This window comes from Triticum aestivum, chromosome 2D (assembly GCF_018294505.1).
Source record: "Triticum aestivum cultivar Chinese Spring chromosome 2D, IWGSC CS RefSeq v2.1, whole genome shotgun sequence".
NCBI classification, from domain to species: Eukaryota; Viridiplantae; Streptophyta; class Magnoliopsida; order Poales; family Poaceae; genus Triticum; species Triticum aestivum.
Genome location: NC_057799.1, coordinates 109,719,954 through 109,745,587, shown reverse-complemented (window position 1 = coordinate 109,745,587; position 25,634 = coordinate 109,719,954). Strand labels below are relative to the sequence as shown.

The 25,634-nt window shown below is 45.9% G+C and overlaps 1 protein-coding gene across 1 annotated transcript; it reads right to left on the bottom strand.

The window, feature by feature from the left end:
- Positions 1-434: 434 nt before the first annotated feature.
- On the bottom strand, positions 435-6,283 carry LOC123051989 (defective in cullin neddylation protein AAR3). The gene is made up of 9 exons (XM_044475003.1): positions 6,059-6,283; positions 5,387-5,471; positions 4,627-4,675; positions 4,469-4,544; positions 4,292-4,374; positions 3,193-3,289; positions 3,035-3,080; positions 1,022-1,089; positions 435-937 (listed from the first exon to the last, which is right to left on the bottom strand). The coding sequence occupies exons 1-9, from the start codon at positions 6,141-6,143 to the stop codon at positions 618-620; spliced, it is 909 nt and encodes a 302-aa protein (XP_044330938.1). The 5' UTR covers positions 6,144-6,283; the 3' UTR covers positions 435-617.
- Positions 6,284-25,634: the final 19,351 nt, after the last annotated feature.

The window sequence follows — 25,634 nt, the reverse complement described above, 5'->3', positions numbered from 1 at the left end:
GCTACCTGTAAATTTTGAGGCAAAAAGGTCAAGCATTTTGGGCATGCGCAAAAAAAACAAATCAAAGACAAAAATGTCACCCCAAAATGACTAAATTTGGTTTTTCACCAAAGAAACACTGCTGCTCCGTTCCACATGAAAATTGTCAAGTATGCTTGCGACACCAACACAATCATCTATAAATTTGTTCAGAATTTTTTTTAAACATTTACTTTTTTCGGGGTACTGTTCACCCAGGAGCATATGCTCCCGGGAGCAAAAACGCCACTCCAAAAAAAGAGAGATGTACTTTGCACATATACAGACGCTACTACACTCTTGTTTTTAGTATGCTAATAACTTGAGGTAAGAATTGCCCTATGCAGTCATTTTACTTTCCCCAGCAAATAGCAGGAGAACAATTGCGTAAACTTGGTAACAAAACACTTAGGAAAGAACAATCACAAGCCGTTTTCTCTGCGATAGCAGACATGTATAACATCACTGTTTGTGTACAAAATAATATCACCACTGGGAAACTGACTTTAAGTACAAATACAAAATGGTGTTGACGCAAAACAGAAATATATGGAGTAACGGGCAGTCATAAATGATGATGCCATGCATTCCTCATTGCACTAAAATGAGCATTTCATTGAAATGCAACCTTCGAACCCTTTTGAAAAACCATCCTCAATAACACGAGGTGAGTTCTGAAGGCAGCCTCTTGAGTTCTGTAAATTCATGTCCTCGCGACAATCTGGTGTGCTGTTAAAGAAAGGGGTACTTGCGTCTCGCTCCCAAACACCATATCTAGTAGGCGCAGAACTTTCCTTAAGTCGCTTCGACGGGGTAAGTTGGACAGAGTGTCTAAGAGCTTCTGAGAGCTCTACGCTCTCTTCACTGGAGTTAAACTGAGTAGGGCATTTCCTCTTTGATCCAGGTAATAGATTTAGACCTGTCACAGAACATTAGACATAATCAACTAATAAACATAGCTGACTAAATAACCTTGACAAACAGTAATGCCCCGGAAGAGTACCTCTAAATGTATTGGAAATGCTGCATTGTGATTCCATTGCACTGGAGCAGTCACTAGGGCGGTAGATTCTATAATTCACAAGGAAACTCATGAGAAACATACAAGTAGAATCTTCTAAATAACGTAGTATTCAGAAAGAAGTAAGAACTAAGCATAGAAGCAAAAGACTTCGGCGAGCCTATTATCATGCAGGATATACTCATCAGCATGCATATATACTTGCTTGTTTGGAACTGGTATTCCACATGCACATGCTGGACAGGCTATTCTCTTTCTTAACCAGCTTTCAACCTCTTAGGCACTAGTAAATGTGTACATACAATGCACGTTGATATTAGGTAGCATATTAATTATACACTGACATTAGGTAGGATACTAAGTGCACGTTCAGTACGTGGTTAGCATGGTGTTAATATTTGGTATGATACTAATTACATGCTAAACATGTCGAACTCTCACCCTTGGAGCAATCTAGGTCGTTGGACTGACATGGTATGATGGTCGAGATCAGTTGGAACTGCCCCTTTGGGTCTTTTCATATTGGTATATGTCAGACATTATGGCTTCTGAGAACATTGTAAATTATAAACCGACCAGACAAAAAAACTACTCCCGCTATGTCACAATACAAGTCCTTTTGACCATCAATTTCTTTGAAAGTATGTTTACCTGAAATAAAAATAACTGTACACTATTTCGCCTATGTTGGTAGTTTTCTATATTAATAGTCAAAGCTAAAAATGTTTGACCGACTAGGTTTTAAAATGGTCTACACTGTGGCACCGAGGAAACGTATTTTATTGTTAATAGTACAGTACAGAGCTACTAGTGACCCTAGGCAAAGCAGTACTTGGTCCTGAATCCCAAGAAGTTTCTTGAAAATGTTGACACAAACTCCCATTATAGCTCGTACCGAATCAAAGTATCCTTGGGCTACTCCTATAAACCCTCCACCAAGCAAAACAATTACAAGATTTGTGGAATGAAAATATACACAAGTTTTTAAGAAACATTTCAGGAAGGGAATTATTTGTGCATTCTTCTGCCAAAGGTAATTAGCGACCATAGTCTTAAATATTAACGGACCATATAAGCAGCAGCAACAGAACAATCAGAGGAAGCCAGAATCTGCTAAGGTACTTGTGCATTTAGACAAACTATCACAGTGCCCGTGCATTGATATGAAACCACCAAAAATAGCGAGGAGTTGAGTCACCAGCATGGGAGATTGTAGGAAGAATGTTTGTGTCCTGTGCCCGCTGCGCAGTTCCAACGAGAGAAGAGAGTGAAAAGTCGAGGAAACATGGAGGCTCGATGCACTGGAGCAACTGAAATGGCCGCAGGAAAGCCATGGCAAGATTTGAAGCGACGCGGCATTTAGAATTTTGATGAAATGTGTGTGTGTGTGGGGAGGGGGGGGGGGGGGGCATTAAAGAGGAAATACGACACGAGGACGGATCTGGAAAGAAAAACAGTTGAGGACAATGTCTTTCACTGTGTTAGAATAAGCAAAACTGTTCATTCATGTATGCTATGATACAGGCCTTGGGTGGGTTGGGGGGGGGGGGAGTGATTGAATGAGGACGCTAAATCCTAGGAGGGTAGAACAATATTTTGAGTTAAGTCTCATCCCACATTTGTTTACTCGTGCCTTCTGCAAGAGTGTTGGTCTCACATGAGAGTAGCATTTAGTTATTTGTGTTTTTGCAAGAGTGCCGGTCCCACATGTAAAGAGTGCATTTGTATATTGGTGCCATTTGCAAGCATGTTAGCCCCACATGTGAGCATGAGTCTATTTGTTTACTTGTGCCCTTTCCAAGGTTGTTGGTCCCACATGTGAGTAACGTATGAATGGAGAGGAGTGAACTCGCCAACTACAAACTTTATTAGGAAAGAATTTGACAAGTCCACAGCAGGAAACTGAATGGCCATGGTTTAGGTTCAGCCATGGAATAAAGGCAATCAACTAAACTGCAAGTGTTCCAAAAGCGTATATAGGCAAGGAAGACAAACCTGTGCATGTGCTCCACAAAATCATCAATTATGACAGGCCAAGCACCTGAGAAATATACACAAACAAACAGTAATCAGTATCAAGGTAAATCCATTAAGGAAGTTGTGGACAGGATCAAAAATCCAGAAGGAGCCATATATAAGAAATGTAATTGTACCTTTTGGATCATAACCTTCCAGATCCTCGTTTACACACCTGCTGAAAGCTAGTAGCTGCTGCCAGGCGTCCTCAGAAATGTTGTGACGTTGGTACTTCTGAGGAAGGCAAAGATACAGATAAGCTAATATTACATGATAATGCTAGTATCTGGAGTGCCCCTTTTATGGAGTTAAGGATTTTATAATAGATAAATTTATTGAGTTATAGTCGAAAGCAAACATTCTAGTCTCAAAAGTAAAATGAAGAGCCCCAAAACTAGAACATGTCATAAAGTTCATATTGACACGTCATGGAAACAGGGAGATAGCAGATTATGCCAATTGCATTCTCTTCATGATATGAAATACAAGTTGAGATTTTCTAAGAAAGTATTGGGTGTTACTAGAAAACAAGACACTTGGCATGTTCAATGAGATGTTGATAGATCTATTTACCATCATGTACCAAACCATCAACTCTAGACTCAACACCACTGCAATGTAAGGGTGCAAGCAGCGGGAGTTGCAGCTACCCGCCCTACACCAGAAGTGTCCACCAATGATTAGAGTGGACAATGTGTTTGTCCACTACAGATTGCTAGGATTGATCTGGGCCACTGCGACAGATGCGGCAACCCCCGCATAGGCCTGCTAGATTGGTGCACACAGAAAATCTCAGTATAACTAAGCTAGCATTGTTCGACAATACCAACGGGATCAAAGGGAGAGCGTTCTCTTGCGGGATATGCAGTAAGTTGCCAGACAATTGCAGGCATTGTTGCTGCACGGCCTAGCGGGTTTAGCGGGTTGCCCGTGTCTGTTTGCACCCTTACTGCAATGGAACTCAATGTAGTTGACTGGACTAATGTCAAGTGGACATCCCTTCATGATCACATATTCTTCTTAAAGAGCTTGTTTGTTGATCCAATGGGAAGATAGCTGAAATTTTTATATTTTCTGGGGAATAATAAAAGTATACAACGCATAATTCAGCCCACACTTTTACTGCTCTCACTAAAACCAGATAAAGAACGAAAGCACTAGCAATACTGCAGAAGCAGTCATCATAAATGAAATTATAGACATTTGCATATAATTGTTAACCAGTAATTTGCGTACCTCAACAAAGTTACACCACCGGTCAAGCAATCGGAACCTTCCAACAAGAACTATCCTCCATGCTGCAAGAGCCTTCTGAACAGCTAAATCATGAATAGCAACACCCGGTTAGTCTTATTGGGATGTAAAAAATGACACAGCAGCATGCATGGGCGCGATCAAGGAAACAGGGCTTACTAATATTCTTTTGGCCATTTTCACGAGAAATGAAGAAGACAAAATCATAGAAGGAATTGAATTGGCTCACATCATCCTAATAAAAGGGGTCATAGATTAGCATAACGTATTGAGAAGCATTTGAAAAATGCATAATCTGCTTGGGAAGTGCCTCTTACGAACTCAAGAACTGACATGAGCTTGTGAATATCACCAAATATTCCATCCCTACATAAGTAATAGTGTATGTAGTCAGCCAAAGGGTAGAAAGAATATAAGAAAACAGAATATGACACATAAAAATTAAAATAAAGAAAACAGAATTTTCTTATGCATGGAATTATGTGAGTGTATTTGCCGTGGGTAGGTTATGGATGTGAGTAACAGAAAGCGTGGCATTGCTATTTCTAATAATTACAATAGAAGCGGTCAAACAATCACGTGTTATACACGTTAACACATGAACATGAGCTCAAGCTCTAAATTTACAGTAACAACAGACAGGTACAGAACAACTACGTATAAGTATGCAACATATATTACCCAATCTTAGTCGGGTCATCCTCGACAATGTTTCGACTCTTTATGTAATTAGGCAAGACGCTTTTGAGGAAGTCTTTTTCAGTGAGTAGCATAAAGACACAATACAAGTATGAACTACATTGTGATTAATTTGTTTTAACAAATGTCACTTTTGTAGTAAACAAACATCAAATTTTCAGTGAGTAGCATAAAAGACACAATACAAGTATGAACCACATTGTAACTAATTTGGTTTAACAAATGTCACTTTTGTAGTAAACAAACATCAAATTTTCAGTGAGTAGCATAAAAGACACAATACAAGTATGAACTACACTGCGATTAATTTGTTTTAATAAATGTCTCTTTTGTAGTAAACAAACATCAAATACTACAATAGGCCAAAACAGCTTTTACCTCATTCCTTCCATATTATCTATAGTTCGTGAAAGATCCGCCAACCCTTCCCTTGGGTTCGCATTTGTGCATCCAGATACAATACCTAGCAAGCAACGAACAGAACAACAATGGACTTGAGACAGCATATAAAGAAACATATGCAAGTAACCACATGCATAAAAAGAATTACAATATCATGTAGGATATGCTGAGCATATATACGAAGATTTGCTAACTTGATTCTGACAAATGATTGTGCGTTCGGTTATTAAGGAAATACAACCTAATTGAATTGTTCCAGGATATATCTAAAAAATAGCAGAATTGTGATTTCAGCCTCGAGCATTTGCCTAATACACGTTTAGCTCTTTTTTTTTGCGAATTTATACCCTAGAAGCGAGAAGCCAGCAACCTCTAAAGATGCTCACAAGAAACCAGACAATTGGCCAAAGGATAAACCCAAAGGCCACTTCTTTTCTCCTATCAGAATTTCTTAAAGATCACGCAAATGCAGAAAAGATGAGTCCGTCACCAAAAGACTCCTAAAATTCGTAATATTTGATCTCTGAAGTCTAAACCACCAAGTCGGCACGGATACGAGCAATTCTAACCCTGAAACCTCCGAAGCTCCGGCCCGAGACAAACCCACCAACGGAACGACGAAGCGAATTCGAAAGCGGGGGAGCTCACCGCAGTACTTGGAGTAGGCCTGGGCGGCGGCGGGGCACACGGCTAGGGCAGCCTCGAAGCCGCTGGATCCCATGGGCCGAGCCATGGATCCAGGCCCCTAAACCCTAACCCCGGTGCTCGCCGCCGAGGGGTCGGCCACCGACGAGTCGATCTCAATTGCAGCACGACGCGAGCAAGCAGAGCTGCAAAAGGCCGGGGGGGGGGGGGGGGGGGGGGGAAGAGACGTCAGAGGCGTAAGATTCGGGTTGGGTGCGGAAATGGCATGTCATCGTAATATTATCATATAGCCGGTGGATTCATCTGAGCCGTCCATGGATGGGAGATCCAGATCTATGTGACCCGAGGCCCACCTGTCACTCTCCAAGCTGAGTGAAAAGGAGGGACTCCATGTATCCTTGTACAATAAGAAAGAAAAGGACATCAATTCATCAAGGAAGAGACCTAAATATGAATCTATGAAGAATATTGAAATCCTGCAACATGAAGAAACACAACAGTGTACTGCTTTTGTGCTATCTATGGCCTAACCGACGTCGATCATCGATCCAACGGATTTTGATTTGGGCGCTCGGTTTGAAAGTAATACAGTTTTGTAATTTTAGAATTAGGTTTGCATGGCGCTGACGTCTTGTATTTTACGTGTACGTAGGTGTTTATTGCTTTTATAGAGTACGTTACTTGGTGAAACGGTGCACATGTGTCTCTTGTCATTGCGAGCGCCATCAGAAGTAAAAGCGCACACACGCTCTCTACCAATTGGGAATATTTTACCCCTCTTATCTTCTAGCTTTCCTAAGGTTCTCGGTAAAACACATGTTTGATTGTTCGCACGGTGGCATGAAAAAAGTTGTTCACTTTTTTAACAACGGGAAGGACCCGAAGGTTCGAGATGCTAACATTAAATCATTAAAATTGATACACCCACATAGAAGGACTTCAAAAAGGATAAACATTACAGCCATCTACTTCCTTCTATGTAAACAAGGCCCCAAAAGTGAAACAAAGATTGCAATCCAGCCCTACTACATGTAGCTGTAGGAGATATGCCCTGGAGGCAATAATAAATGTTATTATTTATCTCCAAGTTTATGATTATGTTTATGTTCCATGCTATAACTGTTGTGGTTCCCGAGCCCGTATATCCATAAAGGCTCTGGGGAAAACCCATGTGCATGTGTGGAATAATAAACGATAAAATGTATTCCTAGTCATGCCTATAAGACTAGCTAAAATTGCATGATGATTATGTTTTCCCAATCATGGGCATGTCTATGCCAGCAACTTTGAGGGCACAATGTTAGAAGAACATTTGTGTTGAATCGACCCGAATTGAAGTTATGCTATGAGATACATTCGTCACAAGTTTATGGTTAATAACACAGAGATGGTTAATATTTGCATAATTCCTTAGACCATGAGAGTATTGAGTTTCTTCATACTTGCTTCATGAACTTTGGGGTTTGTTAAATGTCATCCGTAAATGGGTGGCTATTACGGCGGCTTACGAGTTCATGGAAAAGTGTGTTAAGTAACTTGATAGCTCAAGGTTGGGATTTGCTCCTCCGATAATGGAGAGATATTCTCAGGCCCTCTCGGTGTTATGGTATCCATCATCGTCTGGCCAGACACAGCGTGATTTGATCACAGGAATGCCGGAACACAGAAACGAGAAAAGAGAACAAAACCGGTAACGAGGTAACTAGCATAGTGGACAAGTTGTTGATCCACGGGGATGCAAGTAAATCTCACCTCGGGTATTTGTAACATATCATGAAACAACAGGAATAGCACACGGCAACTGGAGGTTCACTCGAATATTCATTCGTGTGGGTATAGGGGTCAATATGGGTGTCCACGGCTCCGATGTTGATCATTGATCGGAAAGGGTTCCGGTCATGTCTATACTTCACCGAACCTATAGGGTCACACGCTTAAGGGTCATCTATCTGTTGAATACTAGACAGGGAGTCTGAGAGAAATTTGCCGAAAAAGTTTCGGAGACAATGGAAAAGTTCCGGAGAGAGAATAGTGAAATAGTTTCGTAAAACCGAAAAGTTGTTTCGGGATATACCATTAAGTCAAATTGGTTTCGGGACATGCCTGATAATTCTTGGAGGGTGCCAGAATTATTCTGGAAAATTCTGGGAATTTTTCGGGATAAAAACCGAAAATGTTCCGGAGCTGCCGGTACCGGTTTGGTTGCTTTTCGCAGATGAAATTCACTTATCTAAAATTGTTTTGGAACGAATCCAAAATCATTTTAGTGGGTACTGGAATTATTCTAAGACCCATAGAAATATTTTCGGATTTAATGGACGCGAAAAATTGTCTTCATGAATAGTGAAAACACATTCTTGTTTGCTTTACGCAGATGAAAATCACTAAACCGAAATTGTTTCGGAACGCGTTGAAAATTATTTTAGTGGGTACTGGAAATGTTCTGAGCCCACATAAATATTTTCAGTTCGAACGGACGCTGAAAAATGTCGTCATGAATAGTGAAAGTGCTTTTTGCTTGGCTTCTTGGAGAAGCCACCTTGAGGGCCTTTTGGTATTATCCCCTTGGCTTCTTGGAGAAGCCACCCTTAGGCTTGGCCTATAAATAGGGGGTGGAGGGGCTGCCTAAAGACACACTCTTTCTCACATACAAGTGACATGCAATGATCTGGCTTCTCACTCCCTCCCCGCGAAATAGTTTTGTAGAGCCGAAAGGCTGTCTGGGTTCCGACAGGAACTAGTTCTGGATGGCGAAGCCCTGCCGGATAGATGACATCGTATGTGTGCAACCCCGTAGAGAGGTCGTAGTTTCGATCTTTGTGCCCGAGGGGCTGTTTTGAGAGTGCCTCCCGAAGGGCTGTCCAAGTGACGGTCCGAGTTCTGTGAGTCCTCCCGAAGGGCTGTCCGAGTGACCGTCCGAGTTTTGAGAGTACCTCCCGAAGGGCTGTCCGCGACACCGTCCGAGGGACTGTCCGGCCGCTTCTCAGAGGGCTATCCGTGGGGCAGATGAGGGAGTACATCCTCACGGTTGGGAGGTTGTAAATCCTAGCTGCGGGGATCTGCACCGCCGATCTTCATCGACTTTACTTCCGCTGCGCTACGAGTCGGTAACGAAATGATCAAACCTTGTATGCAGTCTCCATAGTGGTCCTGAGCTGGTGTGTAGGTCGGAATTTTTTTATTTTCTGCTGCGTTACCCTACAGTGGCATCATGAGCCGTGGTATGCGTAGATGCAGGTTGCGATCTAGAATACATAGAGATGTATGGGTGTTGCACAATATAATTAGGTAATAGATGAGGTCTATTACTAAAAATTATTTGTGCGGGTAGCAGATGAAATCTGTTACCTGATGTTCCTGTTGCTTCCCTTGAATTTGCATAATCCTGATCTTGACGGCATGGTGGAATCTCACAAAGTTCTGGCAATCCGCGACCCTTTCATGCTGCTCCTGAGTATGCTGATTGACAGATCAACGAAGTGCTAAAAGTTCTTTGGGTTCCACCATAGTTAAAGAAAGATGGATGTTTCGCAAACAAAAGGGCAATGCAGATATGATCTGCATGGGGGTCATGCGTATGACGAAGTTCAGTATGGGGCTCGAGATTTTATTATCTCGTGTTTCATACACCCCGCAAAGTTAATCTAGCGACTTGAATTATCATACTTGATGATGGACGTTGGTAGCTTCGGTTTGTTTCGAAGCCTTAGAAGCCACGAAAAACAAGTTTTTGCATGAACCGATTAGAGGCGTCTAACTTGGTTTTGCAGGAGGGTTTGAATGTGCATGTGATGTGGTATAGCAATGCTCATAATAGTTTGATTATGTATGATATGACTATATGATGTAAATTGATTAACATGACCTGCGTGTCATGATTCGGCATGATGGATGGAGCCATATGATTGTCACTTTAATGACCTACGTGTCAACCTTAAGTAATGCACTTATTTTATTAGCTATAAAGATAGCAATATTATCTGGTGCATCGACAAGGTGGTGGCAATCTTCGCGAAGGTGAACACCGACGCAAATGCTGAAGACGAAGAAATGAAAGACTTCTCCGTCAGAAAGGGCTGTACCATATCATGCTATTATGAATTACCTGAGATGTTTATCCCATACGGTGCACCCTTCTTGATTGCGCGGTAGTCGCTTTTTATTAGTGTGATCTCTCACTTAAAAATATCAAAGTAGTTAGTGTTCACCCAAGTGTAGCACCGTCTAAAATTCGTATCTTTTCGGGGTGTGCCATGTCCACATGGGTACGAACGAATTAAGAGGCATGAGGCGGGTGAGGTCAGACCTCGCAGCAAGATCACTTGGTTGTCTTTGACGTTCAGGCAGGATAGTCCTGAGCTCGGAACACACCCATAGAAAGATGAACAAAAGTCACATAGAGATGTGATTGGCAAGTTTGCCTACCGATTGAAATTCTCGTCATTAGTGATGTCCACATCAATGGCATTGAATTAAAATATGGATTTTGAATCACTCATAATCAATTTTGAGAGATGTTGATTTAAGTGGGAGCGCACTGTAGAATTAACTTGTTTAATTCTCGGTGCAATTAATTATGAATGTTGTCTAAGTGAAAATTGCATAATAGTTGTAGAATAATGGCTCGTGTTTCCACCTTCCCTGTTAAAATTGAATAGCTGTTAAATATCTGGTTAAAACATTACGGTTGGTAACGTAATGTGAGGATTGTCCTCAAGAGTGCCGAGAAGGACCTTGTCCTATCGCATGCTTTACTCCCGCTAAATGCTATGGATGATCAGACTCTCGTCCTTCGATCCAAAAGCTAGAATTCCACTACGATCAAGTGCAATATGTTTGCTTCCATGAAACCCGAACTTCGAAAGTTTTGGGATAGTTATGTGATATTCATGGAACTGGAAATTAATTTTCAGATACAAACAAAGGCTGAAAGATATGAAATATCCAAAGCGATGTTTGTTTGCAAACTATTAGTAAAGGTCTTTACTATGCATTAGACTGATAAGAGAGGGATCTAGAAGAACACCTGTCATACGATGAAAGGTGAATAAAACAACAACTTAAAGAGAAAGGAAGTGTCTGAAGGGTGTTAGTGAAACTTTCACGCCTAGGAAGTCCGGGGCTAACACCACTCTTAAGTTGGGTGCTTCTTCTGAGAGTAGGAGAAATACTAAAAGTTAAACTATTAGAAGTATAAAGGCAGAAAGAAAGGAGACTAGAATATCCAGCTCTTGTATGAATTTTATACAAGTTTTTGATGTATAGGAGGCTGGTCAAAGATATAGTTCTTGGGAATTATGGTTAAACATGTTAATCACTAATTCTTGGGTATTGTGAGTTAATCACAAAGATACCCGCTCGATTGCATTCTGTTGCAACTCGATGTAAGAACTACCATGGCCTGAAAGACTGGCCATGAATGAGGTTTAGATACACACATGGAACATAGTAAATGTTACTATATCTTCCATCGGTGTATTACCATATGTATTTATTTTCATAAAACATTTTAGAGTTTTACACAGTCTAGTCCATTGCATAAAGTATCTTGCAAGAAGGTTGTTCATAAGAGAACTTTTGATGTTCGATGTTATGAATAACAGAAGAGCCATACTTTCATTGTTAATGAGATGTATGTTATGAATAATGATAATAATATATTTCCTCTGTGTTACTTTCATAATTCATTTTTAGAGTTTCATACACTCTAGCCCATTGCACAACGTTGTTGCAAAAGGGTTGTTCATAAAAAGAACAATTGTTGTTCAGAATTATGAATAACATAAGGGCCATGCTTCCATCATGGGATGAGATGTATGCTATGATTATTGATGGTAATATGATACATCCATAACACTGACGCTAAATGTCGCAAGACTAAAACAATACCACACATGTGTGGCACTGCATTTGGTCACATTGGAGAAACCCGCATGGAAAAATTCCATTATGATGGATTTTGAAGTCGTTTGATTTTGAATCATGTGACACTTGCAACTTTCCTCCGAAAAGTGAAGTGACTGAAATACCGTTCAAAGGCCATAAGGAATGAGCAACAAACTTATTGGTGATCATACATTTTTGATGTGTGTAGTTCAATAAATGTTGTTGCAAGTAGTGGATTTATCTATCTTCAGAAATGACTCAAGTAGATATATGGATATTTGCTTGATGAGACGTAAGTCTGGATCTTTTGAAATCATTCGAAAGGGTTTTCAAAAATGAAGTAGAAGTTATTGTAACAAGAAAATTATGTTTCTGAAATTTGATTGTAGAAAGGAATATTTGAGTTACAAGTTTAGCGAATGTCTGATGAGTTGTGAAAAGAGTTTCATAACTTACACCTCCCGGAACACCACTATGAGTGGAAAGTCCGTGAAGATGTAATCGAACCATTTATGACATGGTAAGATCAAAGATGACATAAATAAATTTGCCATTATCATTTTTAAAGAGTAATGCTTTAGAGACTACGACTTTTACACTGAAAAGAGCTCCATCGGGTCTGTTGAAATGACGGCATGGTATGGTATGCCCAACCATATTATATCTTTTCTTAACAATTGTAATATGGGGCTTGTGTAAAAGGTTACAAACCTATTCCAAATCAGACAAGTGCTACTTTGTAAGTTATCCCAAGTCATTGGATTTTCCCCCACCACTATACCGAGGCAAAGGATTTTGCCACAAAATGGTATGCTTTTATAGAGAATAGTTCTTGCAAAAGGTGAGTGGGAGGACAGTGCAACTCGACGAGATAACAAGTATCTTCGTCATCAGGTCAAAGGAAAGGAACCTTAGAAGTAATTCAAGAGTTTCCTACTGCGACTGATGCGGAAGCCTCTACATGAGATGTATGGACTTCATTCGAACTTGCAGCTGAACATCGTAGGCATATATAGCTCATGCAAACCTCTCAGGTGCGCAAACGAGATATTGTTGTTAGACAACAATATACCTACGATACACAAGGAAGCGTTGATGGGCGCTGACTCCGGAATTAGCTAAATGCCAATATAATCCGAGATAGTTTCCATAAATGATTCAAGATTTAAATCTTGATAAACCCTCCGAAAGACTTAGAGTCTAACGGGTTGTAATGGGACTATAAACTGATATGGATAAAAATAATTTATCCATTAAGCTCGACTTGTTGCAGTAACAAGTTGAAGGAGTTGACTACAATGAGATTGTCCACCGTAGCAATGCTTAAAGTCGGTTCGGGTTAAACTAGCAATTAGTACATATTTCAAACATGAGATATGAAACATGGATGGCAAAAGAATTTCCATGAAATGGAAATACAACCTAGGACTTGTATGTGATACAATCCAAAGTATTTTGTCGGTCCAGAGGATGCTAGTAAGTATGCAAACTTCAGAGTTCCAGCAATGGACAGAAGAGAGCAAAGTGGAGTTAGAATCTTCGTTTTGATGAAATGGTCAAAAGAGTTTGACTTCATCAATGGGTAACGAAGATGCTTGTGGTTTCAAGAAAGTAAGTGGGAGCATAATAATATTTCTGAAAACCTTGTGTGCTTGACACATTGTTAATTGGAAATAAATTTCTTGACACGAATTAGGACATCATTTGAAAATAGTTTTTCGATGAAGTGCTTGGGCTAAATAGCCTTGATATTAGGCATAATGATCTATGGAGATAGATTTACCTAATAGGGCTGAGCAAAAATACATATTAACAAGTTGCTAAACCATTTAGCACTAAGAACGACAAGGAGTGATTCTTGTCGAAGTCACATGGAAAGAGTTTTTGCAAGAATCAGTGTCCCAAAACACTGATGAGCAAAATACATGATGGAGATTCCACACACTCTTGTGTTTGGATTAATCATGTATTCCATGGTATGTAAAACAACAAGATATGTTCGATACTCCCAAGATGTTGCGAGTATAGATACCAAAGTGATCAAAAGTACTGATCATGGGACAACAGCGAAAAAAGGTCATTGAGTACTAAAGTAGCACTAATGACATGTTTTCTCGCAAGTGGAGATCATGAAGAGTTCGTTGTAAAAGGTTACATCGATACAGTCTTCATCTTTTCTCCATGCGATTTTCGATTTAAATTGAGGGTTTTGTGTAACACACCATATGGTGGCGCAGTTAGTTGGAAATTGTTCCAAACAAGTTACTGTGGTGAATTCTATAACAGAGGCGAAGTATGTTGCCGCTTTCGTAGCGACAAAGACAAATATGTTGAATCATATAGTTCATTCACGATCTTAGTATGGTTCCAAGAAGGCTTTGGTCAATGGACACTATTGCAGATAGTTGCTCCATAGCTTAGTCTGAGGAATCAGGTTTCGACCAATGATTCACATATATACAAAGCCAAGACCGCACAAAATATGAATTTTGTGAAAGCATGAAAATGCGAGGATATGTAGAGATACACACGGAGCTAAAATTTTCAGATATGTTGGACATCAGGCTATACCACATGCGAAGCATATTTTACACCGGTAATGCCATAGGTGTAAAGCTCATTAGCATTAACTAGATTATTGACTATAGTGCAAGTGGGAGTCTGTAGGAGATATGCCCTAGAGGCAATAATAAATGTTATTATTTATCTCCAAGTTCATGATTATGTTTATGTTCCATGCTATAACTGTTGTGGTTCCCGAGCCCGTATATCCATAAAGGCTCTGGGGAAAACCCATGTGCACGTGTGGAATAATAAACGATAAAATGTATTCCTAGTCATGCCTATAATACTAGCTCAAGTATTGCTTGATGATTATGTTTTCCCAATCATGGGCATGTCTATGCCAGCAACTTTGAGGGCACAATGTTAGAAGAACATTTGTGTTGAATCGACCCGAATTGATGTTATGCTATGAGATACATTCGTCATAAGTTTATGGTTAATAACACAGAGATGGTTAATATTTGCATAATTCCTTAGACCATGAGAGTATTGAGTTTCTTCATACTTGCTTCATGAACTTTGGGGCTTGTTAAACGTCATCCTAAAATGGGTGGCTATTACGGCGGCTTACGGGTTCATGGAAAAGTGTGTCAAGTAACTTGATAGCTCAAGATTGGGATTTGCTCCTCCGACGATGGAGAGATATTCTTGGGCCCTCTCGGTGTTATGGTATCCATCATCGTCTGGCCAGACACAGCTAGATTTGATCACAAGGATGCCGGAAGACGAAAACGAGAAAAGAGAACAAAACCGGTAACGAGGTAACTAGCATAGTGGACAAGTTGTTGATCCATGGGGATGCAAGTAAATCTCACCTCAGGTATTTGTAACATATCACGAAGCAACAGGAATAGCACACGACAACTGGAGGTTCTCTCGAATATTCATTCGTGTGGGTATAGGGGTCAATATGGGTGTCCACGGCTCCGATGTTGATCATTGATCGGAAAGGGTTCCGGTCATGTCTATACTTCACCGAACCTATAGGGTCACACGCTTAAGGGTCATCTATCTGTTGAATACTAGACAGGGAGTCTGAGAGAAATTTGCCGAAAACGTTTCGGAGACAATGGAAAAGTTCCGGAGAGAGAATAGCGAAATAGTTTCGTAAAACCGAAAAGTTGTTTCGAGATATACCATTAAGTCAAATTGGTTTCGGGACATGCCTGATAATTCTTGGAGGGTGCCAGAATTATTCTGGAAACTTCTGGGAATTTTTCGGGATAAAAACCGAAGCTATAGGGTCACTGTCGGTGTCAAAACCGGCGGATCTCGGGTAGGGGGTCCCGAACTGTGCGTCTAAGGTCGATGGTAATAGGAGACGGGGGACACAATGTTTACCCAGGTTCGGGCTTTCTCTATGGAGGTAATACCCTACTTCCTGCTTGTTTGATCTTGATGAATATGAGTATTACAAGAGTTGATCTACCACGAGATCGTAATGGCTAAAACCCTAGAAGTCTAGCCTGTATGACTGCATCTCTTTTCGGACTAAGCCCTCCGGTTTATATAGACATCGGAGGGGGCTAGGGTTGTACAAAGTCGGTTACAGAGAAAAGGAATCTTCATATTTGATCGCCAAGCTTGCCTTCCACGCCAAGGAGAGTCCCATCCGGACACAGGTGAGAGTCTTCGGTCTTCGTATCTTCACAACCCATCAGTCCGGCCCATGGCTAACAGGCCGGACACCCGAGGACCCCTTTGTCCAGGACTCCCTCAGTAGCCCCTGAACCAGGCTTCAATGATGAGGTGTCCGGCGCGCAGATTGTCTTCGGCATTGCAAGGCGGGTTCCCCTTTCGGATTACTCCAGGATAGTCTTCGGACGCAACGAACGTGTCCGGATCTGCAACACAAGTACCACACATACAACCGTAGAGAGTATAATATATCACGAGTCCCATCTGCTGACAACTTTTCGTAACATGACATCACGCTTGCCCGATCATTATTTCGAACCATTTCATGTCTTGCCATTCCACGTTTCGAGGCGCGGCTTTTATTGGCATGTCTTGTCGAAGCAGAGATCGTGTCCCCTTATTGCGGGATTCTCATCAATATGAGCATGGGTAACCCAACCGTTCCACTGGGAAGATTCCTTAGGAATAGGCTGGTTTTCAGGCTTAGGAGGAAGCGTTCGATACCCGATGCCTTTATAAAGGAGCCAAGGGCCGTCTCTGTTTACGCCAAACCTCTCCTCAGCCTTCCCAACCTCAAGTTCTAGCACCCAAGGTTCTACTTCATTGCTTCAAGCTTCCCAATCATGTCCGGACCCAGCCCACAGGGCCGATGGGTGGCTTCCTCTGTTACAGAGGAGGACATTGCGAAGCTTCGGGCGGCCAGATACCTGACCACGGAGATCCCCCACAGGCTTCCTGCTCAAGGATAGGTTATTCCGACTCCCAGATCCAGCGAGAGGGTCGTATTCATCTCTCACTTCCTCCGAGGGCTCATGTTTTATTACAGGCTTTTCACGATCTAGCCCCAGATTCTTTCCTCCACGTCTCAGCGTTCATCATCACATGTGAGGCCTTCCTCCGAATTCCCCCACACTTCGGCTTATGGCTCAAGACCTTTAGTGTGAGGCCGAAGGTGGTTGATGGGAAACAAGCGGAGTGCGGTGGTGCTGTAGTGAGCAAACTTACCAATACTCTCTGGCCCAAAGGCTCTTTCACCAAAACTTCCAACCAATGGCAGCGGGAGTGGTTTTACATCACGGAACCTCGCGGTACCAAGTGGGCGGCTGCGGCTATACCTGCGTTCCGTTCTGGTCCTCCGTTACAGCTTGCATCATGGATTAATAAGGGGCTAGACTGGGGATCAGTTGATGAAGTGCAGACTCTACAGAGCCGCGTCCGAACCCTCCTTGAGAAGGACATCGATCTTGTCAATGTGATTCAAGTAATGCTAGTCCACCGAGCCCTGCCATGCCAGCGTAGGCCTCTCCGCATGTGGGAGTTTAATCCGGAAGGACCACGGACCCTCCAACACTTCTTCGGCACTACGCACAAAGGGATATGGAAGTTGTTTTTCGAGAAACGAAAACAGTGGCCGGACACCACCGAGGACATCGGCCTCGACTGCAACCATCCGGATACCTCGGTAAGCGCTCAACTCCCGAACACTTTGTAGTTAAGTATGCCGTAATATGTTACTGAGCAAACTATCTTCTTCCAGGGCTGGATAAAGAAAGCGGAGCGGATTAGGTGTTCGGCCCCCCTCCCCGAAGACTCAGCGGATCCCGTACTAACAAGGATGCTGGCCCCGGCACCATACAAGATGCCTATGGAGGAGGACAAGGCGGAAAGCGGGAGGGCCAAAGGCGGCCTCCATCCCGAAGGTATATCAGACATTGTGTCCGGGGGAATCAAAATTCCATAGTCCGAAGACAAAAGTGAAGGAGAAGTCGACGTCTCTTCACCCCATGGTAAGAAAAGGGCTGCCTCCAAAGATTGGGAGGAAAAGGCTCCTAAGCAAGGCAAGGTGCCCCAGTCGGGGTGCTCGGGCTTGGAGGATGGCGTCTTCGCACAGTCCCATGATAAGGACAAGCCTCTAGCCGAATCGTAAGTGAACAAGGATGTTTTTAAACATATCCCGTTCCTTCCCTGTTACCAAGGTAACATCTAGAATATATGTTTTTGCAGCTCAGCAAATAGTCTTCTTCACCAATCCTCCTCCTCGGGAGATCTTCTTCCGAAGATGATGGAAAGCGAGACACCGCCACCGGTCTCCTCGCCCAATAAGGCGGACGACTTTGAGGTGTCGTCCCGGAGGGCCTCTCCTGATCAACAAGTGGTGCGAGGGGTGATGAAGACACTCCCGGAAGGTGATACTTCGGTAGCCCAGGATCCGGGAGCCAACAATAAAGGCCCCAGACTGTCCGGTTTACAGCCGGAGACGGCTCTGGGGACAGATAAACGGATCCCTTCGAAGGGAGGCCGTACTCCTACGGCAGCTTCCGGAGGTCCAGAAGCGCTGGATATATTGACGAACATGTTGCGACAGGCGTCCGTCTCGGAGGAACATCGTACCTTGATGGGTACGGTGGTTGAAAAGGTTCTGTCCGTGAAAAGCGGATTGAATGAAGCCTGCGCGAGCCTGTTAAGAGGCTTCGAGGTTTGTACTGAAAAATCTTTGGATGTGTTTTATTCACAAACTGCACCTGTGTATAGGTAGTAGCCCCTGAGACTCTGATTGGCTTCCCAAAGGAGGCGATCAGAGGATCAAAAAGATATGCCCAGGGAATAATCTGATTAATTGAACACGGGCTGTCACTTCCCTGGCGTCCGCCCGGACTACAGAAGTTGCCGATCTGGAGCGGAAGCTTGATGTGGCGGGAGATGACCTTACGCTTATCAACAAGCGTCTTGACGAGTCGCAAGGTATGTTTTTGGGGCAGTCCTTACAAGCGCGTGCTTTGTAATGTAAGCATGACACAAAATATTGTATACTGAGATATGCATGACTGCAGATAGTGCCGCCGCGGTCGAGATCCTTCGGGCTGAGCTGGCCCGGGCCAAGGAGCAGGCCCGGATTGGTAATGCGGCTGCCGAGAAGGCATCTGCCGAGTTAAAGGCTGAACAGGCTGCTCGGCACCAATGCAAGGAGGGAATATCCATGATGGCACATGAGCTAAAGGATGCCACTAGCCGCTATGAATTCCTCGAGAAGGATAATAAAGCCAAAATGGCTGATCTTGACAAGGCCTTACGAGAGGCGAAAGAAGCGCGATCCGAATCTAGAGCGGCCCGGGAGGAGATCCGACAAGCTGGGGAGATCGCCGCTGGTAAGCCCTTTTTATTGCAAACTAAGTTTGGCGATCTGAATTATGCTCTGCTTAATCAAGTGTGGAGTTCTCCAGACGCGTTTTTGGACTTGCCGAAGAGTGCTTCCGATGCGGCGTAGTTTTACTAAGCGCGAGAAGGGTATGCAACGGAGAAGCTTTTCTGGTCACAATTCGGTGCGTCAAAGCGCCCACTGTTGCTGAACAAACAGATGACCCAATGGGCCGAGCTCCACAGACTATCCGGTTCTGCCATGAAGGACGCCGTGATCGGGCTGTGGCCGAATGAGCCAATTCCGGATAGTTATTTTGGTTTGGTGCGGAGACTTGCTGATGCGGTGCCGCGTATCGACGTCGTTAAGCTGTCAGCGTGCATTGAAGGTGCACGGAAGGCCTTTGCCCGTGTCAATACATACTGGGCGAAGATGAAGGCCACTGATGTTGCAGCAAAGGGTCCACCCAAGGGCAAGGACCATCACGCACCAGAGCATTATTTCAAGGATGTCCTGGAGGGTGCCCGCTTGATAGAGGGTCAATGCTCGAAAAACATGATATTCGAGTGAAATGTATGGAAATTTGTAAAATACAATATTATAACAAGGCTATTTTTTGTAGTTTTGCCTAAAACTTTTGTTCCTCCTGTGCAGCCGTTTTTGTATTAATCTGAAAGTTTTCCAGTCGTCGGCTTCAGCCCCCTCGTATAAAGTACGGGGGTGTTTGGAAAAGCATTTGATCACTCTTAACCCAACGTCTTGGTCCATTAAGGAGGTGTCAATGCGGTGAACTAGGCAATCAGACTATAGGGCGTTAACACTTTCACTTAGCCATAGGAGTTTTATGGGGGGACTACGATATAGCCCCTGGTATGTACACGGCTTATTCCAATACGGTGTGTTACATATACGACCTGAAGAAAAAGGTCCTTCGTATAATATGGAGGGAATCGCGAAAGATTCCAATAAGTCATCGAGTGGTTGACCAGCTCTCACCGCATCATGATACTTAGTTTTCAGCTTTCTCTACTGAGGTGCTTGACCAGGTGAACCGGAAGCACAATCGCAGTAGTTCTCCCTTTACTACCCTAGCCGATAGAGCGGAATGTAAGGTAGCAAGCACAGGAGCCGGGCAACACAACTATTGACCCAAGACATGATTCGGAGCTGATGCATATAAGGCCAAAACTCGCGATGCCGAAGTATGCTATAAAGCTGTTCGGACTTGTCGGCAACTCATTTGTTCCCATACCGAGCCCCTGGCAAGTTATGTCGAGGTGTATGTGTGAAACAACCACAGGAGCCGAATTCAGTTCTTTTAGAAAAAAGCGAATGCTGGATGGGATTATGTTTACTGGGACCTGAGTGATATGCCAATCATTATTTTGTAGATAACAAAGCCGCAACCCAGACTATTTGACATGCCCGGGCTCGAAGGCGGAGGAAAAAGGCACTTTACACACTCGAAATAAAGAGTGCGGTCTACAAAAAGTTATTTTGGGCCTCCTGTCGCACGTCTGCACCGCCTGTCCTCGGTGAGGGGGCTCCTTGACGGAAATAGCCCTTAGGTGAGTGTACGAACCCAAACTCCGATGGATCCCTGAGATGACCAGCCTTTGCGTTACCTGTCGTAAAGGATAATGAAAAAGAAAGAGTAGTTAGAAAAGAAACAGAGGTTATGGGAGTACTTGCAGGCTCGTCCGTATTGTGCTTCCGCCGATGCCCAGGGTATCTTGAGTGTATAGTTATGTATGCGCGGTACATGTTTCGCAGGTATATGAGGTGGACGGCGGAAGCCGAACTACTAGTCCCGCTCCGGAATTGGTCGATCCTGTTGCATGGAGATCGGTGGCTTAATGGCCGACAATGTATGCGGTTTAATAAGACCGCTTTGTACTTCGGCTGAGGTTGCCGTAGTATGATCCTCAGTCCGGAGGGAGTGCTTCTCCTACTCCCTTGTAGGGTTGTGTGTCACATATACCATGTTCACTATTTTTTACTTCAGGGGGAAATTGCTTCTGACCACCGGTATTTGGTTGGTGAGTCTCTTCATCGTCGCTATCACCGGGCGGCCTCCTCCCCTTGTGTTCGGCGTTGAGCTTGCCGGCCTGCTTAAAGACCCAATAGCTTCTGTTGGTATGATTAGCTAGTTTATCGGGGTGGCCATGAATCTGGCAGGGCCGATCCAATATCTTGTCTAAATTGGATGGTCCGTCTCTGTTTGCCTTGAATGGTTTTTCCCGTTGACCGGGTTTGGGACCGCTGAATCCGGCGTTGACCGCTGTGTCGTGCGTTCTTTTGTTATCATTGCGACGTTTGTGTTTGCTGCGTCATGGCTTGCCATTGCCGTCTCGGACTTTAGAAGTGCCCGGATCGCTGGCGCTGCTGCTTCTACGAGCGAGCCAGCTGTCTTTTCCCGCGCAAAAGCGGGTCATCAGAGTGGTGAGGGCTGACATGGATTTTATTTTTTCTTGACCGAGGTGGCGGGCAAGCCACTCGTCCCGGACGCTGTGTTTGAAGGCCGCTAGGGCTTCTGCGTCCGGATAATCGATGATTTGGTTCTTTTTAACTAAGAACCTAGTCCAGAGCTTCCTGGCTGACTCTCCGGGCTGCTGGACAATCTGACTTAAGTCATCGACATCTTGTGGCCTGACTTATGTACCTTGGAAGTTGTCGGTGTACAAAAATAGGGGCTCTCCTTTTGACCCCTTTACTTGTGCACGGGCAGTCGAAGCCACGCGCCACGGCCGCGCTTGGCAAGGCAGGGGAGGTGAACCAAGGTGAATTCAAGGCCAGCAAGGCAACGCCAAGACCAAGACCACAAAGAGCAGAGGGACGAAGCAGGTTCCCCGGCAAGAGTCTTGCCGGGGCGGCCTCTGCGGCCCCGGCAAGACTCTTGCCGGGGCAGCTCGCCCCAACACCAACGGAGCGAGCCACCCTTGAGCCTACGGCTTCCAACACCATCGACTATGTTGGGCCAGGGCTCGGGAGGCACCTCCATGGTGGCATGCAGATCTTTGTGAAGACAAAGAACAACACTCTTAATCAGAAGAGTGAGATACAACGAGCCTCTGCAAAATCCTTGCCGAGGGAATCCACAAGACCCCCGGCAAGATCCTTGCCGGGGATGACCGTCCGCCGCGGCAAGACCCTTGCCGGGGGCCCCGGCAAGGCCCTTGCCGAGGACGTCCGCGAGGCCACAGCTAGGACCGCACCCGCCAAGCTTTGCACTGCCAATCCCATGCAGCTGCCAGCCCACCAGCCGGGCAGGCACCTGCGTGTCAACACGGGGCTCCTTCGCCAACTCAGCACGTACCTACGTGGTGGCATGCAAACCTCCCTGAAGGCTCCACCACTGCGCCACCTCAGCTGCTTGCCTGTCTACATGGCGCCACCACCTCGCTGGCCCAGGCGCGTGTCAGGACGAGGCGGAGCGGCGGTAAAGTAAGGAGGACACGTTGGGGGCGCATTTAATGCGTTTTGTCCCGTAATGACTAGCGATAAGCATAGCCACAGTACCCCGATGCCACCTCCTGGTGCCACTGTGGCGATCCCTTTGCCTATAAAAGGAGACCCAAGGCATCCAGGAGAAGGATTCGGACTCTTGGACAAGTTACACTCCCTGTAGCTAGTTCGAGCTCCTCAAGAACACAGATATACACATCCAAGCAGGATTAGGGTATTACGCACCTTGCGGCCCGAACCTAGGTAAACGACCCGCGTGTTTGCTCTGACTGTTGATCCTGCTCTCCTCACCACTTCCAGCGCCCCGCAACCGTAGTAGGGATCCTCGTTGGTCCCATAGGTGTCGTTTTCCACCGACATCTTTGGCGCGACAGGTAGGGGCGCAGTAGTGAGCATCTGGATCTACAGCCAGTAACACGACTCTTCATCGCCATGGTTGCCAAGAAGGAGATGGCCAGAAGAAAAGGACGCCACCTGTGAACGCGTATGACGCCAGCGCGGCAACGAAAGAGCTAAGTCATGCAAAACTTTAGACTTTTCTTCTTAATATAAGATTATCATCCCCGGAGATTTTGCCCTATGTATGGAAGCCTGCACGCAAAGGGGCCCTTCCACGATTGGCAACACTCTTGTTCTGTTTCGAGTCCGCTCAACATTTCAAGCAGCCGCGTCGAAAGTGGCAGGGTAACCTTCCGCAATTGGCAGCGCTCCCGATTCTGACTCGAGTCAAGCTCGACAGGTCGGGCGGCCACGTCAAGGGCGGTAAGGTGGTTCGCCCGGCAGCAAGCGCACCCGGCAGGCCTATGGGGATCCGTCCCCAAAACGCCGCCCTGGGTTTACGCGCCGGCAAGCCTCCCCAGTTAACGTAGGGTGGACATATGCAGGGAAATTGAACGGGAAAATAATATGCATGATATCAAAAGTACTGCAGAGTTATATTACATCAAATCGTTGCTGCGGTTCTAACTAAAGATATGAATTGTCTTGGTCATGAACCCGCAGCGGCAACAGAAAACGGAGCACCTAGTCCCGGCGCTGGCCCTCCACCCTCTGGATTCCGACGACGCGGCGGGTGACGGGCTCGATGCGCTCCTCGATCCCAGAGAGGTCCGCGTCGTCCGGCAAGCTGTCCACCGCGGCGTTGAAGTCAAGATCAGGGTACCGGAAGGCCAGCTTGGTGAGGACCTTGGTCATGGCGCCCAGGCACATTCGCCAGGACTCGTCGGCCAAGGTACTTGCCCGGCTGGACCTGAATTGCTCCAAGGCCCCGAGAACCACCTCAAAGAACAGGGCCAGCTTGGCGTTGGTGGTTCCGCTGCGCTCTGGGGCATACCTCACATTTGGCATCCCCATGGTAGCCAGTCGCATGGTGATCCTACCGGCGACGTCCTCGAGGCGGCCGATCCAGCGGTTCTGACCATCCACGAAATCCTTGTGGGTGGTGGCCTCGTCCTTCCGCAGCTGCTTCTCAGTCTCCAGCTCCTTGGTCAGGGTCCCCTCCCGGGCTTTGGCCTCCGTGAGCATCCTCCCGAGGCTCTCCAGTTTCAACGTGAGGTCTTTGATGGTCTGGGTGGCCTCGGAGAGCTCCCCGGCCCTGCTGATGGCCGCGCCCTGCGCCTCCGTCAAGGCGTCGTTGAGCGTATCCTTCTCCTGGGACAGCTTCAGGACCTGCCCCTTCAGCCCATCCCGCTCCGTCTCCAGCTCCTCGACCTTGCTAGCGTGAACTAGAGCCTGGGCATCGAGTGCCTCTCTGTGCCGCTGCTCCAGCTCTTGGGTCTGCTGTGCGACAAGCTTCTCCACCTCTTCATCCTTGCTGCGAAGCGTGGCAGCGAGCCTCTCCTCGCGCGCGGCAAGGTCCTCTTCCTGGGAGTTCAGTGCGGCCTCGTGCTGAGTCCGAGTGGCTTCGGCGGCGGCCAGGTTCTTCGCCGTCTCTTGGGACTTTTCGACGTCGGCCAGCTTCATGGTGAGCTCCACATCGCGCTTGGCCAGCTCACCCTGGGCGGCCCTCAGCTCCTCGTGAGCTTGGCGGAACCAGTCCTGCGTCTCAGCGACGCGCTTCTGGAGGTCTGCTTCCGCCTTCTCCACTACCGCCACCCTGGACTTGACCTTGTCCAAGCGGGGGCGCTGGAGTGCCTGGAGCTTCCGGTAGCTAGCGCCCATGGCCTGGAGCAGCTCCTCCTCCTGGGGGCCGCCGCCACCGACGCTCGTCTCATCGACGACCTCAAGCCCGACGGCGGCAAGCACTTCGCCGTCAAAAACCTCCCCCTCGACGGGTGCCCTGGTGCTCGACGCGCCTGGGAGGTGGACGAACAAGTCGTCACCCACCCTCAGGTACTTGCCAGAGCCGTGGGTAGCAGAGGAAGAAGGCTGGTTATCAGCCACCTCCTCCTCCTCCTCGGCAGCGGCCGCGCTGGCCTCCCCGACGGGTCCCTTGCCGGTCTCTTCAGCGGCAGCCTCGCTGGCCTCCCCGGCAGGCCCCTTGCCGATCTCCTCGGCGGCGGCCTTATCGGCCTCCCCGGCAGGCCCCCCTGCGGCATCCTCAGCAGCGCCCCTGGCGGCCTCCTCGGCGGCGGTCTTCTCGGCCTCCGCCGCGGCATCCTTGGCCACCTCCTTGATGATGGTGTCCAGGTCCTCTCGATCTGTCAGGAGAGGATCTGGATATCACGAAGGGGGCGGGGGTAAAGCCAAGGTCAAGATTTTCAAAATAAAGAGAAAAGCAGGGACGACGGGCGAGCAGATTACCAGTGCCAGGCTGGGAATAAGAAGTCCCCTCCCCGCCAACATTTGGCGTCGAGGCGAAGCCACTAGCGCCCAAGTTCTCCTCCTCCTCCATATGCGTGGGCTCGGCGCTTGGCGCCCTTGCCGGAGACGCCCCTCGGGGCGGCGTAG

Excerpts from the sequence above, each read along its gene's own strand:
- LOC123051989 (XM_044475003.1), bottom strand. The coding sequence starts at position 6,143 with ATGGCTCGGCCCATGGGATCCAGCGGCTTCGAGGCTGCCCTAGCCGTG. Across the intron at positions 4,676-5,386 it reads GATAATATGGAAGGAATGAG|GGATGGAATATTTGGTGATA; the intron begins GTAAAAGCTGTT and ends TTACTTATGTAG. Across the intron at positions 938-1,021 it reads CATTTCCAATACATTTAGAG|GTCTAAATCTATTACCTGGA; the intron begins GTACTCTTCCGG and ends GTTCTGTGACAG.